The 19753-nt window shown below is 30.8% G+C and overlaps 2 protein-coding genes across 2 annotated transcripts; both read right to left on the reverse strand.

The window, feature by feature from the left end:
* Positions 1–2469: 2469 nt before the first annotated feature.
* Positions 2470–5027, reverse strand: LOC25499633 (galactinol synthase 2). The gene is made up of 4 exons (XM_013594982.3): positions 4599–5027; positions 3257–3577; positions 3013–3147; positions 2470–2903 (listed from the first exon to the last, which is right to left on the reverse strand). The coding sequence occupies exons 1-4, from the start codon at positions 4980–4982 to the stop codon at positions 2706–2708; spliced, it is 1038 nt and encodes a 345-aa protein (XP_013450436.2). The 5' UTR covers positions 4983–5027; the 3' UTR covers positions 2470–2705.
* Positions 5028–11390: 6363 nt separating this feature from the next.
* Positions 11391–14320, reverse strand: LOC25499634 (chloroplast stem-loop binding protein of 41 kDa b, chloroplastic). The gene is made up of 10 exons (XM_013594983.2): positions 14159–14320; positions 13845–13979; positions 13662–13748; positions 13489–13579; positions 13304–13358; positions 13023–13083; positions 12614–12835; positions 12170–12286; positions 11926–12015; positions 11391–11756 (listed from the first exon to the last, which is right to left on the reverse strand). Exons 1-10 carry the CDS (start codon positions 14258–14260, stop codon positions 11580–11582), a joined length of 1137 nt encoding a protein of 378 aa, XP_013450437.1. The 5' UTR covers positions 14261–14320; the 3' UTR covers positions 11391–11579.
* Between the last annotated feature and the right edge of the window lie 5433 nt (positions 14321–19753).

Genomic DNA, 19753 nt, shown 5'->3' on the forward strand with positions numbered 1-19753 from the left:
TTTTTTAACCTTACTCTTTTTTTTTGAAGGTAACCTTACTATTTTTTAAAACCTTAATTCTAAATACTTAACATTTTGATATAAACTCTTGGATTCTTTTTTTTGGCGCTGATTTTCAGTAAAAAATAGTAATTGTATTCGAAGTTCGACTATGAAGTAAGTAAAGTTTTATTAAGATTTGTTCCACACAGAAATTAATTTAAATTCTCCTGAACAATTCGTATGGAGCTGGTTTTTTTTTGTTTTTTTTTTTTTGTATGGAGCTAGTTAGTCACTTAAATTCAATTATTTGGTTTCTAAATTGTTAGATTTGACAAAAGCAATGTGCTCCCAAATTATTCTTATGATGAGTCGCGCCAGGAAAGAAATAGGTTTTTTTTTTTTTAATCAAAGGTAGAAATGAGTACAAGTGGTACTGAATCTTCTCAAAGAAATTAAGTAGATTAAATTACACTTCCCTCCTCTCAAAGATGTTTGAATTACACTTCCCGCCTCTCTTATGTTAAAATATATATTCCTCTCCTTTGTAAAGTAAAATGTATACTCCCGTCCCTTATAAGATACTTGAATTACAACTCCCTCCCTTAATAATTAAATATGCACTACACTTTAATCTATTTTAACATAAATAAATATTTTTAAGATATATATTAATTTCGAACAACCATTTAAGAAAAATTAATTCATTTCTTTATAATTTAAATGTCGATAGTAATTAAATTCAATTATTTTGTTATTGATTTTATAATTTAAAATATAAAATTAACTTTTAAATTACCATGTTTTATTGTCTTTAGTACTTTTTTACGTATTTTAATTTTATTTTGGGTTGTTTCATATTTTATAATAGGGTTTAAAACTACATGTTAATGAAATTGCGAATAAAAAACAGTGAAAAATATGTATTCAATTTTTGTATTATATTAAAATAGACCCGTAATACTATTTTTTTCGAAAGTGTGTTAGATTATTATTATTTTTTTTACTAGATTTTTATTAAAATGAGTATCATTCATTGATATCTTCCTTCCCAAAAACCACGACCAAGATACTCGTTTTATATCCTTCACTGCCTTCCAAATTAGTCATATAGTTGTGTGCCAACATAACACCTTTTAACCTGTTTTTCTTCTAAGGCAAAGACGCATATGTTTCTCACAAATAAGAGATGTTACCCGGAAGCACAATTTCCACCTCAATCCATTTAGAAACCTCATACCAAATTTTACTTGCAAATTCACACCTGGCAAACAAGTGATCCCCTGTTTCCATCACTCCCAACACTCCTCTTGCAAAGATTTTCTCTCGTTGGGAGACAAAGTAAATATAGCACATCGACGGCAAAGTGGTTACTTAACTTGATGCAATTCAGATGGCTAGTATAGCGAGTGGTGTTTGAAAGTAATTCACAAGTCTTAGACGATTTTATTTATCCATTTAGGTGTCTCTCAGTTTAGCATCATTTTTTCTAGCATTGTCAATATTGTCGTTATATACTATTCCTTTAAGCCAACCTAAAGGCAACATTTTAATCTTATCTAATAAACAAGGGATGGGGGTAACAACATGATTAAACAAATGGTTATTTCGTTCATTCCACACAACCCAGACACAAAGAAGCCAAATTAGTTGCATAAAAGAATGTGTAGCAACACCACCACCTGTCAAATGAGTAAACTGTAAAAAATGATCGGAAATATTATTTGTGTCCACCCCATAGCAACCAATCAAATCTCGCACCAGATGGCACAGAGAGCCAAAAGTATTACACAATAAAAAGAGATGTTGCGCCGACTCAGGATGACCACAACCAACAACACACGAGGATATGTCAGGCGACAACACCCGTTTAGCAATCAAATTAGTCCTTGTTGGTAAACGATCTCAGATGAGCCTCCACGCGAAAACGGACACCTTCAAGGGAACCTGTTTGTGCCACACCAAATTCAGAGCATAGTCTGCGACCTGAGGAACCTGAGAGGTCAACAAACTATATGCACCACGAACTGTGTAACCACCAGATGGGTCCGGAAGCCACACCCAGCTATCTGAAACATTAGGATTCAAAGAAACATCAAGAAGTAAAGCCCTACACTCCTCTAGCAACTCCTCCTCCCACTGCCATAATCTACATCTCCACCTCCACACATCCCTCCACACTATCGGACTTAATCATATGATTATAATCTTTTATTTATTCACACATTCATAATTGATTTACAACACATTTGCAACAGTTATATCGTATGCAGAAACTTAACTTTAACTTGAACAGCCACTTTATTAAGGCGTAACTATAGGATTTTTTTTTAAGACAAATAACAACAAGTGAATCAAAGAAATCCTAGACACAAATAAGTTTTTTTTTTTTTTTGACCGAATAAGTTTATAAGGCAAGAAAGCAGAAGAAGGAAAAAAAAAAAAAACAATCGAGGAAAAAGGAATAAATTGATCAACAAAATCACATAATAATAGTAATAATATTAATATTAATTAAAGATTTATAGATATATCCACAGCACACCACCGTTCAGGTAACGGCTGATTTGATCAAAATTAAAGAAAAAAACTGACTCCTAAAGAAAGTCTCTCAAAAACTATAAGACCCCAAAAACCAAAAAAGTAAAATTAAGACGATGCAAATAATTTGTTGATCGTCGTAGCTAGACTTCATTATTAATTTAATTAGTAACCATTGAAGCATATTAAGCAGCATTTGATGCAGGCATTGACTTCAGACCACCAGCCTCTAACAGAGCAGCTGTGAAACGTTCCACTCTGACATTGTTGTTGTAATCTAATGTCTCATCTTCATATATCTCTTTCCATTTCTTCACCAGCATCTTTATGTCTTCTCTGTCCATGTTCTGTTCCTCTCCGGTATACCTCCAAGGCTTAGAGCCCTGTAATATAACATAATCAAATTAACTGCTATAATTATAATTAGTTAAGCACAAAATTATAAAATAAATGAAAAAACATATAGTTATTTATCAGAGGTAGCAATCTCACAGCAGCACAATAGTGAACAACTTGAACTTTCTCAAGCTCAACATTCTCAGGATGACGCCACATCATGGCCAACACAAGATTGTACACATTAGGTATAGGCTTGTATTTATCCTTGAAATACATGTTCAAAAAGTCCTGTTTAGAAAACATTTACACAATTAGACTATGATTAAGAATAAAAATAAAAATTAATGTATGTATGTATGTATTTATAATTTAATTTAGGTATTCAATTGATATATACCTGCTCAGCAAAGGGGGTTGGTTTGGTAATTTTAACTTTCTCAAGCAGATCATGATATGTTGCAACATTAGGCTGAAAAACGAACATTCCAGCATTGAAATATAGAGGAGGCTTAGGTCCAAAATTAGATGGCCATTGAACCTTATCAGGACATTGTTGACAGTATCCAATCTTATACTGAGGAGTGTGACTCCAAGTCTTTTCACAGAAACAGTCCATCACAGCATAGAAGTAATCATCAGGCAGATCAAATAGATGATCAATGTTTTCAAACACTTGGATGTCACCATCTAAGTAGATCATCTTGCTGTACTCCTCAAACTACAAAATTTCAATCAGAATTATAAGGAAATAAAGATTTTTCTATCATAGGCAAACTTCAAAGTGTTAAGAATTAACTTGTAATTTTACATTTTGGAAAGTTTTATTTCTTCTAATCACAACACTCAACAAATGAAATTTGTGTACTATAAATAACTATTAAATTTATCTTTATTAAAAAAAATTATTTTAAATTTAACTAAAAAATAGAATAATACATGAAAACAAATTGGCGCAGTTACTAATTCAACATAAAATCTATATTAATAATTAAAAAAGGAAATGTTAATAAGTGTGGTGAGGGCTCTTGATAATAAGTTTAAAATAAACTGTTGGATCTGTGTATTCAGATATTGAAACATAAAAAATAACTTTTTGTTTTGTATAAAAAAAAATTATCAATTGTTTCCATTTTTGAATGTTAAACAAGCGCCTAAGAACACATGTTTAGTAAAACCCTAAAAAAATAAAATAAAGGTCGTTAAAAAAAGAGTAATAATTAGCGTGCAACATGATTTTTTTTAGGAGTACATAACTGTGTAATCTGAATTGTTCTGTTAAAATACGCGGTTGCATCAGACATAGAACATAATAGTTTTTTTACAAGAAACAAGTCAACAACATATTACTCCCTCCCTCCGTCTCGTATTATTCCGTGTATTACTAGGAGTATAGGTTTTTGCTCTAAAAAAATATATTATATTTTTTTTTTCTAGTGATCAAATAATTCAGATCCATTTATTTGAGACTTTTATCCTAAAAACAACGTTGGATGTGTTGACCTAAAACTTTATGGTACAGCAAGCATATCTTAGACTAATAAAGTACAAAAACAACATTCCTTTAGTTGAAGAGGTGTAGATTTCTAAAAGGTGCATAATCATGAAACGGTTTCCATGAAACAAGACAGTCCACTGAATAAAAAAACACAAACAAAAAGGTGTCACTGGACCATAACTACGTGTAACACATGCAAAAGCAAAGATATAATAAAAAAGACATTTTACTCAAAGACATGTACCTCGAAGATACGTAGTTTGGAGTAATTGATGACATAATATGCCATAGCAAATTCGGTTTGGTTGGCTGGAGGGTACACAGGAGCAATCTCCTTAACAATGCAACCTTGTGAAACAAGGATCTTACGATGTTCTTCAGGAACATCAGGTAAGATAGCAACAACCAAAGGGTACATGGTTTTGGTTTTTCTCAATCCTTTGGCTAAACCAACAACACCTTTGATGTAATCAGCGTTTCCAGCAAGGAAAGTCACAAAGGCACGGCCTTTACCACCGTCGAGTTTTGGTTTCTCAACGGTAGCATTCACGGCGGTGGTGGTGATTGCAGGTGCCATGATGAAGGAAGGTTTTTTTGAGTGAATAAGTGAATTAGGAGTAGGAGTCATTGAAGGAGAATGGTTTTTTTGTTAAGAGTGTGAGAAATTGTATGGGTGGAGAGCTGCTTAAATAGAAATTTTTTGCTATTTTAATCTGACGGTTTCAAAGCGCTTTTAGGAATCTACGGTTGTTAATGACATTTCATTAAATAATCAAGTAATTACTACTTAATCTATAGTATCTTTTTAGTCCACTTATAATCACCACATGATCTCTAAAAAAATTGAAATCACCACACGTGTGTGCATGCCTTCATTTTTCTTTTTACTATGATGGTTCATTTCAAAAATTGAAATTAAAAAGGTAATATTTATATTAATTTTTTTAGGGAAGTACTTATACTAATTGGTTAAATAATTTTCTAGTATGTACACCTATATTGGAATGTGATTTTCAACAGTATATATATGTCTTTTTTTTAAAGTTAAGTCTTAAACAGTTCTTGAAAAAATAAGTTAAAAGTTTTAACGAATCAAAAAAAGTCTTCTCTTATTTTATGAACCAAAGAAATATACATTGAATGCATCTTTATTTATTTTTTATAGAATATAAATATCGATAATCATGTTTCTTACCGACATGTTAATATTAATTATATGAAACATTCCCTGTTCAAAAAAATATATATATGAAATATTGACTAAACTGATATAGCGACCACCTCACATATCACAATCAACCATACTATATTTTTCATTTTTTTTAGGAAGTAAATATAATATTTTGATATCCAAAAGTCCTAGCTCAACTGACAAAATGCCAAAATTATTAGGCCGGATGCCATTACTGGAGTTCGAACCTCGGTACCTCCACTTGTGTGTGTGAGTTTACAATGGCTTTGTCATTTCGTCTATCTATAAAAAAATATATATATATATATATATATATATAATATTTTGATAGTCTGGTACCAAAAAATGAAATTCATTGTCAAAACTTTGTTTAGTATTATTGTATTATTATTTGCAATCCATTTGAAATGGTCATATAACTTTGGCTTAAGATCTTAAAGCGTGCTCCACCTAAAATTTTAATTTGGGTTCTTCAATGTCAACTACAGTGTGTTAATCCATACAAATATTTGACATGATTTTAAATAAGACGTTAATGTAGAATTAAACTCCAAAAATTAGTCGATTCTTAAACAAATGCGTAAAAAAATTATTGCTACTACAATATTGAGGTGGAGGGACTCCTTCAAAAAAAACTTGAGGTGGAGGGATATGGCGTGAAATAAAAACCTTTTCCTTATTTAAAACTTTTCTTCCTATACAAGCAACCATAGGCTATCCCGAAATATTTCATAATTTAATTCCAAGTTTCACAGACATGATGCGATGCTGTTTTTTCGGACGTGTTTCTTGTCAATGAATGTTTTTCCTGATATCTCTCGCTTTTGCCCTTTTCATTACACGACATTAATTAACCGTTAATTTTGGATTGACATCTCTTATTTTACGGAAACACTGTGAGTAATTATTTTTTTTAGAGGAACACTGCGTGATTAATATTTTGGAGTGCTATTTTATTTATACTCGATCTTCCACATTAAACTTTCGTATCGTTGGCTAATTCTCGGTTCTGGTTTAATTCCAAAAGCGAGATTTGCGAAGTGTTTACTTAGGGAAAATATATAATATTAATTATGGGTTAACTATCACCGCCCAAGAAATAGGAGATATCATCACCGACTGGTCCTACTTACTCTACGTAATTTAGGTAGGTATATCTTTTTTACTTACGAAGTATGAACCTATATTTCCCCACGATAGTCACCTACTGGTGAGGCACGTCGACCGTTACTAAACAACACGTGGCTTTTAGGCTTGTTTGCTTTGAGTGAAAGGTAAAAGGAAAGATTAAGTAAGGATAGAAAGTAGTAGGATTTCTTTGGTTTGGAACCACCTTAAAAAGAGGGAGAAATGGTAATGATGATTGGGCCCACGCCAAAAATGTTTCAGCAAAATTACATAAAGACTCATAAATACAAGTACTTTTCAATGTGACATTAAATTATAATATGGAGTATTAAATTAAAATTAAAATATAATGGTTGTGTTCTATCAAAATTAAAAATCGTATACTTATGTTGTTCTTAACTATAATAAAATTATAACTTTAAATTAGTTATATTTTTTTAAGCAACTTTAAATTAGTTATATATATATATATATCACCTTCTTATAGGGATATTTTAGTCATTTTATTAAATATAAATCTTTTTTCCCTTTTCCTGTCACTTATACCAAACAACTAAAAATTCATCACACTTTTCACTCACTTTTTTTTTACTTTCTTTCCTATAACAATCATACCTTTCACTTTCTTTCCTTAAACTTTCATTTACCATCCAAACAAAGCCTTAATCAAACGACTGTTATTTTCTTACATCACCAATGTTATCTTACACAATACAAACTTTGGTAAAAAGTGTGACCAGACACTCTCTCTTAGGGTATGTTTGGACAACAATAGAAAGTAAAAGGAAAGATACTGAAAGGAAAGATAGATATAAATTTAGCAAATGACGTAAATACCCCACATTAAAATGAACTAATAATCCATCCGTTTTAAAATGAGTGTCGTTTTAGTCAATCACACACATATTACGAAATAGAATAAAGTAGTCAAATGTCATAGCAATTTTACCAAATTATCGTAATCAACCATTGGTTTGTTTTTCATTAAAGAAAAAATAATATTTTGGAAGTAGTGTAACATAGTATTAATTGAAGGGTACAATTGAAAAGAAAAAGTTATTATTGCATTGGAAACTGAAAGTGACATTCATTTTGAAACAATTTTTTTTTTGCTAAAACGACACTCATTTTAAAACGGAAGGAGTATATTTTAACTAAACAATATTTTTTTTCTCGACATCAAGTAAAATTGAAAAAAATAACAAAATAAAAATGAATGGATATATAAAATGAAATGGTAAACATAACAGTAAAAAATTTCTAATATTAATATTATTATTATTAATTTATTGGTTCATTGATATGTAAAAAAAATAGCACTACCCACCATTCAAAGTAAGGTTATATTGGACCTTTCATTGAACAATGTCTTTCCGTGCACTTTCTTAGGAGTTATGGGCAGAAACAAATTTGGCTGTGGATCCCATCAAATGCAATCTTTCCTACCTCAATCATAGGTGATCCAAACAATAGAAGCTCAAGTTTCAAGAAACTTTCTTTCATCTTACCTTTCTTTTTCTACACTGTATGTTGTTCCAAACAGACCCTTAGTCTCCACGTGGGATATTATTCCATAATAATGGAACTACATCGCCACACTTTATTATTTTAAAATATATTATGATAATTTAATTTGCAGTAAAATATATATATATATATATATATATATATATTTTCACAAAACAAACGACATTCATTCATTCAAATTGATAGAGTACATCGATACAATACGAATCGTTAAAAACAAAAAGGATGAATCTGTAAACAAACTCACATCAAGCATAAAACAGCAAAGTACATAAGCCTACAAATATGACTATATTAAAATCTCCGGAATAGTCATGCCTCCGGATCTGCAACGTTGACGACGCCAAAGTCATTGATTGGATCTGCACTTGATCGAAGCTGATATGACAATATCTGAACTGAACAAACACCTAAGCAAGAGGGAAAAGACAACGCCGCACAAAGACGACAAACAAAACAATGTCGCACTAACACGACGAAATCACGGAAGAAAAACCTAATTCGATGTGAAAATCACATATTTAAATAAAAGGGAAGGAGAAAACGATGTAGAGGGGTGATATGGGGTCAAAGTTCACCCGAAACCACCCCTCTTTCGTGGATGAAGACGAGGTTGACCATATATATATATATAACTCAAATTCAATTCTTGAATAGAATTCTTGAATAGAATGATATTTTGTCCGATTATACTTATATCACACACTCGAAATCTAAATTAATAATTTAACATTTTGTCAAAATAATTAATAATAGTAAATGTGATGGTTATTTCTAGAAAAAAATAATAGTAATAATTATGTAAAAGAATAATATAGTAATATTCTAAGCTTTATTAGGTAACCCTATAAATATCCAAAATATTATTTTTAATCATACAAAATAAAATCACATTTTTTTAGAGAAAATAAAATCACACTTCTTAATCTCCATATCATTTTCTTTTGGTTTTATAGGGACCAAAAATGCTTACAATTTTTTTTTTTTACTTTGGCTAAAATGTTGATGAAAAAATCTACAAGGACTAAAAATGATGACCTAAATTTTACAAGTGCTAAAATTTTACAGGTGCTAAAAAGCAAGGTTTTGTTAGTAAGGACTACAAACAAAATTATATATATTTATTGTGTTATATATGTAAGAGTGTTTAAATAATAAAATTTTCACTTATTTATCTTAAAGGTAAAATTTAACAACTATATTACTTAAAAAAATATTCATAATAGAGTGTCGCGATTAGTACATTTAAAGAAGATAAATATGAATATTTTTGTAAACACTCCTTTATCCGAAATTGTTTTCTACCTTAACTTGAAGTATTGCCCATAACAATAAAAAGTCTATTGATTAAATATGTTACGTTCATCATGTTGGTGAGTGTTGCATGGTTATTAAAACATATGGCTAACATAATTTTTTTGAATCAATAGGATTGACTCGTTAAAACGACACTTTAAAAAACATCATCCATAATGCTAATTTTTTTTTTCATAAAATTTTATGTTGCTTTTTAAAAAAATATATCTATATTAATTAATATTTAGTATTATATTATATACTTTATTTATTTGGTGGGACCATAAAATCCATTGCGTGTTTAGTAACACCAAGTGGCTCCCTGTATGGTGGAACAAGTGTCAGCATGATGCTGTAGAAAGGTCTTAATAGAACGCCACATGGCGATTAGTGTACCTTCATTGCACCAACTATGCCTAAACTCATGGTCGTTTTTTCTGGTTTTTGTTAGTTGATCCAAATGTGAAACGCGTTCAAATTAATTAAGCTCATCATCGTACACTTAGCACCATGATTTAGGATAACAAAATTATTATATGCAGTAAAGTGTAACTTAATCTACTACTATCTTAGTGTGGATAATGTTTGGGAACCGTTTCCACTAAACCGACCATTTTAAACATTTTGTTATCCGGGTAGTTATCTTTTTCTTCTAATATGAAAAGTCTACTATTTTTGCCTTTTTGATTGAGATTGTTGAGTTTAGGTTGGACCAACAGAATAACTGTAATTGGCTTAATAGAAAGAAGATAATTTAGAGACTATTTGTAGCAAAAGAAATTGACTGTTTGGCAATTTTATTCTTTGAGAATATTCCGCGGTCTTTATCATTTTTTATTGATTTTTTTTTATAATTCGTTTTTAATTTTATTGATTTGCTTTCCTTATTTATTTTAATTGTATTACTCCTTTAGTCTTCTTCTTTTATGGTTATAACTGCTTGGATCTTCAACAATAGTGAATATTTTATTTCCAAAGAATTTTCACGAAATTTTCTTCTTTTATTTTTTTTCTCTTTGTTTTAGGCTTCATGGTCTCGCTATCATATCCTTCTATGATAAATAATCAGAAAGTTTTTTTTTTTTTTTTTATATAAACAAAGTCATAGGAGTGATTGAGGGAAACTAAAACAATTTTTTCTTTTGAATAAAACTAAAAATAAATTATCTGCCCCCTTTATAATATGATGATGTTGATGATGATGATAACTTTTATTTTTGTGAAGGTATGCGATATAGTAGTATATACATTATTAATACACATAAGTGGGGTACAATACAAACTTTTTTCTTTTTACTTTGACCGGTAAAATTTTCTAGAAATTTCAAAAATGAAGCTAAAAATTATTTTAAAGTATTTAAAATGGTAATAGTCATAAGACCTAGTTCAATTGACAATGTTAGTATTGGTAAACTGAACAATTTTATTCAAATTCGAATTAAAACCTCATAGTTGCATGTTTGCTACTTCGTCTACGGATAAAATAAATCTACACCTTTTTATTTCTTCAAATTATACCCTTAATTTAATCTCCCTAAAACTTATGGTTATATCTCTTGGAGTTTTATAAGAATTGCCTCCCTGAATTGAAGCTTCCTAATCAGTTGATAACTCTTATTATGGATTGTATCAAGTCAATAAAAATCTATTGTGGGAAGTGGCAAGTGACATCAATAGTAGTAGAGGTATATATAGGACAAGGAGACCCTCAATCTCTCTACATTTTTGTTATTTGCATGGACAAACATTCACACATGACAACCGATGTATAGTCAATAACGGTGATTGGAAACCAATGCTTTGTAGAAATGGCCCTCACTCCTCACATTTCTCACATTATGTTTGAAGACAAATTATTCTTCTTTTTGCTGAAGCTAGCACCACCCGTATGAGTTAAATCATCCACATTATACAATACTTTTATAATATTAAGGGATACAACTCTTCCAAAGAAAATATAATTCTTGTACAAGTTTGAATCCGCAATCCAATGATAACATTCCACCAGCATGATAAATTGTAGACAAAAACATTCATTCTATGTGAAATAGTAAAAACTGAAAGAAGATTAATTGATAATAATCACACACTAACAAGACTCTTGCCAAGAATTATATCATCGGTTGAGAAATCAGCCTCTTTGCGGAAAGTTCCTCTACCAAAGTCGAGGTTATACGAATCTGTAAGACCTTCTACAAGCCCGTAGTCAGGTTCTAACCCAAGCACACTTTTTGCCTTCTCCACTGATGCAAAGAAATGCTGCACAAAAATTTTAATAAAACATATCAATGTTTATCATAATTTCACTGATGAAAGAAGAAAAAATTCATACATTTTCTTATGTTGATTTTTCTATGTAGAAGGGGTGTCTAAAACAATATCACCAATGTTTTAATATTGGTTTGTTTTAATTTTGCTGTTATTTCACCTGATCACGAAATGGAAATGACTTCTTTTTTCCAAAATCAAAGTCTTTAGGGTTGTAGTGAATGATCTCTGGCTCAGGGAACCCACCAGCCTGAAATGACCAAATAAACCAAAACGATTTAGTAAAAGAAAAAAAAAAACACTTCCTTCATTGTCAAAATATAAGACAGAAATTTTTAACTTTGCACTATTTTCTACTTGTAACCATAAATATGATATTGATATGGCATGCATGCATTGCTTACCTTAGCACATGCTCTTGCTAATCCATCAAATGTGACATATTTGTCTCCTGAGATGTTGAATATCTGCTTGCTGGCCTTTTCATTTCCAAGAACCTTCAAAAATGCTGTCGCCAAATCCTATCACAATTTAACCATAATGCATAAACTTGCGTACTGTCATGTTAATCTTCAAAAGCAACCTAGAAGGCAAGCATTTACAAAGTTCCTAGTGATAAAAAAGTGATCAATGCATCTGAAGCATGGCCAAAGAGAACCGCTTCAAAATCAGCAGTAACATGAGGACTGTCTACCACTTGTAAACACTTTTTCAGATCATATCTCATCCAATGAAGGACTTCTCAACATGTACAATCTTTCTCATTCCAAGTCTTCAAATCACAAAATTGAACATACTATATGATCTGCTAAAGAACTTCAACATCTAAAGGTTCATTTAATTCATACCTTAACATGGCCAAGTTGTGTTATCTGTATTCCTGAGCCGGGAATAGGAATTGGGCGACCGGCTTTCAATCTGTGGAAAAACCACTCTTCAACAGGGTTGTAATTCAAGGGGCCATAGATATAAACTGGCCTTATAGAAGTCCAATTAACATCCTTTGATTGCAGCAAACTTTCTGTTTCAAGCTTTCCCTTGTGCCTGCTCTTAGGGTCAACTGCATCAATCTATCAACGAGAACCAGAGTTAAAATATAAACAAAACTAATAAAGGTGACAGAATTCTAGAAAGAAACATTTATAAAAGTGACATAATTATAGTAAAACAAAATATAATATGGATCACTACATGCGTCAAACAACTGCATCATGGCAAGACACAACATATTTCTAAAATAATAAAGTGTAAACTGACCTCGGCGTGAGGTAATAAATCAGACTTGAGATAGACACCAGCAGAAGAGCAGTAAATGAACCTGACATTTAGAACCAACATTTAATTATAAACAAAATGGAGCGTATAAAATCTTTACAATGACAGTGCATAGATCAAGTATATCCTAAAAATTTGTGTAATCAAAGTCATTCTTAAACATAATTAACTAATCACTTGTTAATGAATAGACCAATGACAATTGCATTTATATTTGAAATAGACTTTTATAATACATCAGAAAAACTATTGCTACTGCTTACTGTTCAAGATTAGGCAGAGCATCCAATATGGGCTCAACTTCTTCTGCCTCTCGTCCTGTAACATATGCCAAATAAAATCATTAAATTTGAAGAGAGATACATATCATGAAAAATCACAATTCTTAATATGAATAGTAAGAAATGGTATTCAGCACAGAAGGTGTGAAAGTTAAGAATCTAAATACCATTAATGTCATAAACAACATCAAATCCTTCTGCTGAGAGACTAGATTTTACAAAATCATAGTCTTTCCTGTCTCCTTTCAAATGCAAGATCTATGAAATAAAAATAAGTTACATTACATTACAAAAATAGTGAATGAAACAGCTTTGATGTTTACATTTACAATTAACATACCTTGGAAGAAAAATCAGCAAAGTCAGTGTCTGATTCACCTGGCAATTGTTGAGTGATAGGTGCTTTTCCTCTTGTGAATAAAGTTACCTACCAAATTTACAAGTTATTTTCCTAAACCTTAATTCAAAAATATATTATTTCCGGTTAGAGTCAAATAATGAGTAATAATAAAATCATATATACCTGGTGGCCTTCTTTGACAAGTTGCCTTGACAAAAACACACCAATGAATCTAGTACCTCCCATTATGAGGATTTTCTTGGTGCTTGATGCTGAGACAATTAAAGAACCTTTTGGCTGCCATGTTTTTCTTTTCAACTGTAACCAAAATTATTTCGAGAGTATATATAGTCTAGTCAGCTCAACTCAACAAGACAAATTAAAATACAAGTATTGATCAAGCAACGTCGTCTATGTAGCATCAACATTGTGATTGCAATGCATGAAATGAAAGTGATTATGATGTGTAAATAGAGAGAATGAAAAGAGTGTAGAACCTGAATATGAGTTTGAAGTCTTGCTCCATTGAAATCAGAAAGAGAAGAAGCTAAAGGAGGGAAAGATAGTTGATTCTGTTGGAGTGCCACCAATCTTGCCATGTTTGGTTGTGAGGTGTGTATAGGATGAAATTAATTATGAAGTTTGAAGTGTGTTTCATTTCCTCTTATTATGTTGCGATAAGACTAGGACTTACCTCCACCTCACTTCCCTTCAATTCACAGCCTTTCATTTCCCTCCATCTTTTAACACCTTTTTTAGAATAATAATAATAATAATAAAATCATTTATTAATTATAAGATAAAGAAAATGCACCATCCATCTAATGTGAGGAAAATTCATGCTTCAGATTGTAGACCTATAAAATAAGGACATACACACACAAATTAATGGCTAAGATAATGTCACAAGCTAAGACAATATACATCGGAAATTTAGAAAGGAAGCGTTGTTAGGCTTTTACTTACAATTTTGGTTCCCATATTTTAAAACCATTAGTTTAAATTCATAAGATTTTTGTATTTAAAAATGGTGAAACTAAGTTTTTCATTGGTTTTCTGGTATTACTTTTTAGGGGTGGTTTTCTTGTATTTTGTTGAGCCAGGATCACTCCACAATATCATGTTTTATCCAACGTCATTTACAATATGTCAAATGACCTATTTTATGCACAAAAATCTGATGGAGAGGCCAAAACTGATTGATTCTAAAATGAAAGGATCAATTTCGTGAAAGGAATCAAGTATTTGATTTTTACAACTTTTTATAACATAATTTTTAAGCTTTAGATAAAAGGTTAAATTAAATGTTCTTCTTTTCGTAGTTTTGCATATGTGTTATTTTTACACTCATTTTCCTTTTTTATTTGTCTCTCACTTCATCAACCATGTGTGGTACTGGTAGTGTGAAAAAAGAAGGGAAAATCAGTCACGTTTTAATGTGTGCATTGTTATGTTGATCAACAATGGTGTTTGAAAGAGAGGAATCGAATGACAAAGTAAATTAGTCTCCCAAAACCTTAATAATTTCTCAAAGATGTTGTAGTGCACTTTTCTTCTCTCCGATTCCAGGTGAATAAACTCTTCTTTTTCTCATCTTCGCTTCTGATAACCGGCAAAATAGTTGGTTATCACGTTGCATTTAACTTCCATAATGAACACGAAATTGAGTGATTACATTGTCTAAGACATTTGATCGGTGTCTATTTAGGATTTTATAGTTTTTTGTGTTAATTAGTCATTTAAACTAGTAATGTTTGTTGTGGATGTTTGATGATACAAGTTGAGGAACGATACAGAAGATATGAGAAGCTACATCGTAGATTAGGATTGCTTCGCTAAAGATTTGGAAAGATGCAGCTCCCTGGATCACTAGTCGGGTCGTACAACTAGTACAAACCCATGAGACCACTTCTGACCATTGCTTAAGGAGTAAGAATTATGAGTTCTCACTTCATCTTCTCTTCTCCATAGATGAGCATGAGTGCTAGTTCTTAGGGTATTAGAGTTAGATAACTTGGTGATGCTTTTAGTTCACCACTCTTGTTCAAGGATTGTAACCTTGTACTAATTCTATTTAATCTATCAATTTAGCTTTTCATGTTTTTATTTATGTTTTCCTTCACCCTCATCTCTGAGGTTCAACTCACTATAAGCTAAACCCCTTCTTGTGGTTTAGACATGGTGAGGTTACGATACTCTTTACTTGTGATATATAAAGCTATAACTTCGTGCTTCTTTCAAACAAACTGATTTAATGCAAAATCTTTAGAAGTAAAAATTGATCTCTTTTAGTTCAAATGTTATAGTTCCCAGAGACCAAAAGGGTATAGGAATGGAACATGTTTGTTTGATATGAATTTGTCTCTATGAATCAAAAGGTGAAGGGATCAACATAGACTAATTTTCACGAGTATTAGATCTTGGAAGAGCCTGGAAGCGTTGAGATCTAACCAGGACTCTTGTCATATGCCAAAGGCTAATAATAATAACATTTCAGTGGGAAATGCTAAAATCTTAACCCAGCAACGTTGTGTGTTGAGTTTTGCGTGACTGTACACCGAAAGGTATATGTCTTCACGGGATTAACACAAAGGCTGAGTATACAACACTTCCAGTGACAACTAGGTTGCTAGGAAGCCATAGAAAATTATAACTTTTTTTTTTGGTAGATAGAAGAGATGACAAAGTCTTCATAAACTAACACACACAAAGTGGAGGTACCGGGGTTCGAACCCTGATCATGACGTCCGGTTTAACAATTTTGGCATTTTTGCCAATTGAGCTAGGACTTATGAAACATAAAGTTATAACTCTGTAAATCGTAGTAAAGCTTTGAGAATTTCTAAATCTATTAAATTGTTTTCCCAACCTTTAACGTATACATTTACTATTGTGACAAATGAATCGTTTTATTTTCTTGCAAACAAGTTTTCTACGGGGAAGCTATAGCTCCCCAATCCATGCAAGATCCATATCTTTTTACATTATAACTTGGATAGTGTGTATACTTTGCATCAAGTATTTCCATCTTAAAATACCACCAGATCCAATTCTCAATTTCCATTATCATTCGTTTTAATTTAATCGACGTTTTCACTTTGCGTATAATTTTCAACATTTATATAAAAAAAAATTGTGGGTTAATTATGTTTTAGGTCCCTATAAATAGGCGTGTTTTCAACATTAGCCCCTACTTAAATTTTATTAAATTTTTGGTCCCCCAACATTTTTTTCGTTAGCAAAATAGGTCCTCGCTGTTAATTGTTGCTTATTGAGCAAACATTGAACCACACATGGATGCCACATCTGACTTTTTTTTTGGTTAAATATGTTTTTAGTCCCTGTAAAATTGAGGCATTTTAAGTTTAGTGCTTACTTAATTTTAATAGTTGTTTTAGTCCTTACAAAAATACTATGCACTCAATATTAGTCTCTGCTCAATTCAAATTTGTTCAATTTATGCTTAAACTCTTGTATACTGCCACTAGTTTGCATGAAATGGGAGCATATGGGTTGGTTCGAATTAATATGGAATTATTTTTCCACGCTCATTCAATATTTTGCCTCTGGTTAATGATATTAGGTTCTATTCAAATAATCTATGCTGATTCAACATCTTTTGGTCTAACATAATTTAAAAAAAAATGAATTGCTTATTCTTCGTTATCTCATATGGGTTTCATAATTCTAGGAATTGGTTCTATAAGTGATATTGGGCTCAACGAGGCCGTTTTACAAATAATATCTCACGGATTTATTAGTGCTACCCTTTTTTCTTGGCAGAAACTAGTTATGATAAAATGTCTTCTTTATCTTGACGAAATGGGCGGAATGACTATCCTAATGTCAAAAATATTAACAATTTTCACTATCTTATCGATGACTTCTCTTGCATTGTGAGGCATGAGTGATTTTGTTGCCGAATTGATAGTTTTTTTTTGGAGTAATTACTAGTCAAAAATATCTTTTCATGGTGAAAATACTATCTTAACTAGTTTTAGTAGGTTTTTTAGTCCTTACAAAAAAAATTACTTCTAATTTTAGTTTCTGCTAAAACAAAGTTTGTTTAATTATTTTTAAACTCTTAAATTTTTGAACGATTTTTTTGAGACAAGTTTAGAACACTATGAAAGGTTCAATTACTAAAAGTAATAAAATCTGGACATATAAATCAAATTTTGAAATAATTTTTTGCGGAGGAACTTTTAGTAATGTTATTAACACGTCTACAAAAAAATTGTTAAAAACTTAAGAGTTTAAGCAGAAATTAAACAAATTTGAATTGAACAGAGACTAATACTGAGTGCATATTATTTTTCTAAGGACTAAAACAACTATTAAAATTAAGTAAGGAATAAACTTAAAATGCCCCAATTTTATATAGACTAAAAACATATTTAACCCAATAAAAAAAAGTCAGATGTGGCATCCACGTGTGCTTCACCGTTTGTTCAATCAGCAACAATAAACAAGGAGAACCTAGTTTGCTAACCGAAAAAAACGTTGGAGATCAAAATTTTAATAAAATTTAAGTAGAGACTAATGTTGGAAACGAACCTATTTATAGAGACCTAAAACATAATTAACCCAAAAATAATTTGCGACCCAATTATGTAAACACAACTTTTCATATATTATATAATACTTAATTTGACATCGGTGATACAATTACTGATTATTCACCTATCCTATTTCCACATAAGTTTTTCTTGAACCAAATACTTCTTCATCGTTAGTGTCTGAGCTCCTTCGACAGCCTCCTCTTTTCTTATGATTGTTGAAAATATCTCTCACAAACCTTGTTTGCCTCTAGTTGAGTTATTTTTAAAAGTAACATCTTTAACTTACATCTCAATCTCAATTCCATGGAAATGTTTTTACTTTGTTAGCTTCTTTAACATACCTTATCTTCTTCTTGGTCACTTTAAACTGTAGTCGATTTAGTAGAAAACACCATAAGCTATTCGAGTGTCGATTGTAAAGAAGTTGTGATTATAAAGGTAAAAGAATCAATCTCAATTCTATGGAAATGTTTTTACTTTGTTAGCTTCTTTAACATACCTTATCCTCTTCTTGGTCACTTTAAATTGTAGTCGATTTAGTAGAAAACACCATAAGCTATTCGAGTGTCGATTGTAAAGAAGTTGTGATTATAAAGGTAAAAGAAGTTAAAATATATTCATGAAACATAGTGCTTACAACTTAATATACTATTATTTTGGTTGAAAAAAAAATATTAAAGGAGTATTGATTATCTAAAAATTATTATTATTGTTTTAGTAAATATTTTCATTTGGGTTTTGATTTTATTTTGAAAAACTCAATATTTTTTGGCATTTGCACCGGTTTCCGATCCATCAAAGGTGAGCGACTAATCCGGCTTATGCGTAGAGGCATGCGCACTGACCAAGTGTTGTTGCCCTTGGGAATCAAACTCGGTATTCCCCGATACGTCCTTGGAAAGAGCTCCTTGCTACTGGAGCTCAAACAACTTGGTTAAACTCAATATTATTTTTTAATATACAAAAAAAAAAAGGATAATTGTAAGTTGTTATTAAATTGAAGAAATTTAAAACAATCGAATGCATGGAACCTTAAAAAAATTATGTGATTATTATTAAAAAAAATATATATATACTTATTGGTTATAACATAGATGCATAATACATAATATAATATGAGTTAAAGTTTGTAATCACTTTGAATTTCTAACATATATATTCATTCTCACATGACGTACATAGTACAATAGTCATATTTAATACATAAAGAATGAACAATAATGTTTTTTCTTTCTTTTTTACAAACTATACTAGTGGTGTTTATTGGAATTGAAATGCACGACTCCAACAATCATATTTAATTCATGAAAATGAGAGAAAACCAATTGTTTATGATTTATCTAATATTCAAAATTGATTTAATTTAAATTTAATGATATATTTAATTGTGTTTTTATCTTTTCTTTAATTAATATTTGTAACAAATGAATTTAAATTAGAAGTAAGTTTTATCTCTAATTTAACAATACTTCATACGTTTTTCTTACCTCATAGCTGAATATTAAATTATGGGAGTCTCTTTTCCTTGAG

The sequence above is a fragment of the Medicago truncatula genome, chromosome 7, assembly GCF_003473485.1.
Source record: "Medicago truncatula cultivar Jemalong A17 chromosome 7, MtrunA17r5.0-ANR, whole genome shotgun sequence".
NCBI lineage: Eukaryota > Viridiplantae > Streptophyta > Magnoliopsida > Fabales > Fabaceae > Medicago > Medicago truncatula.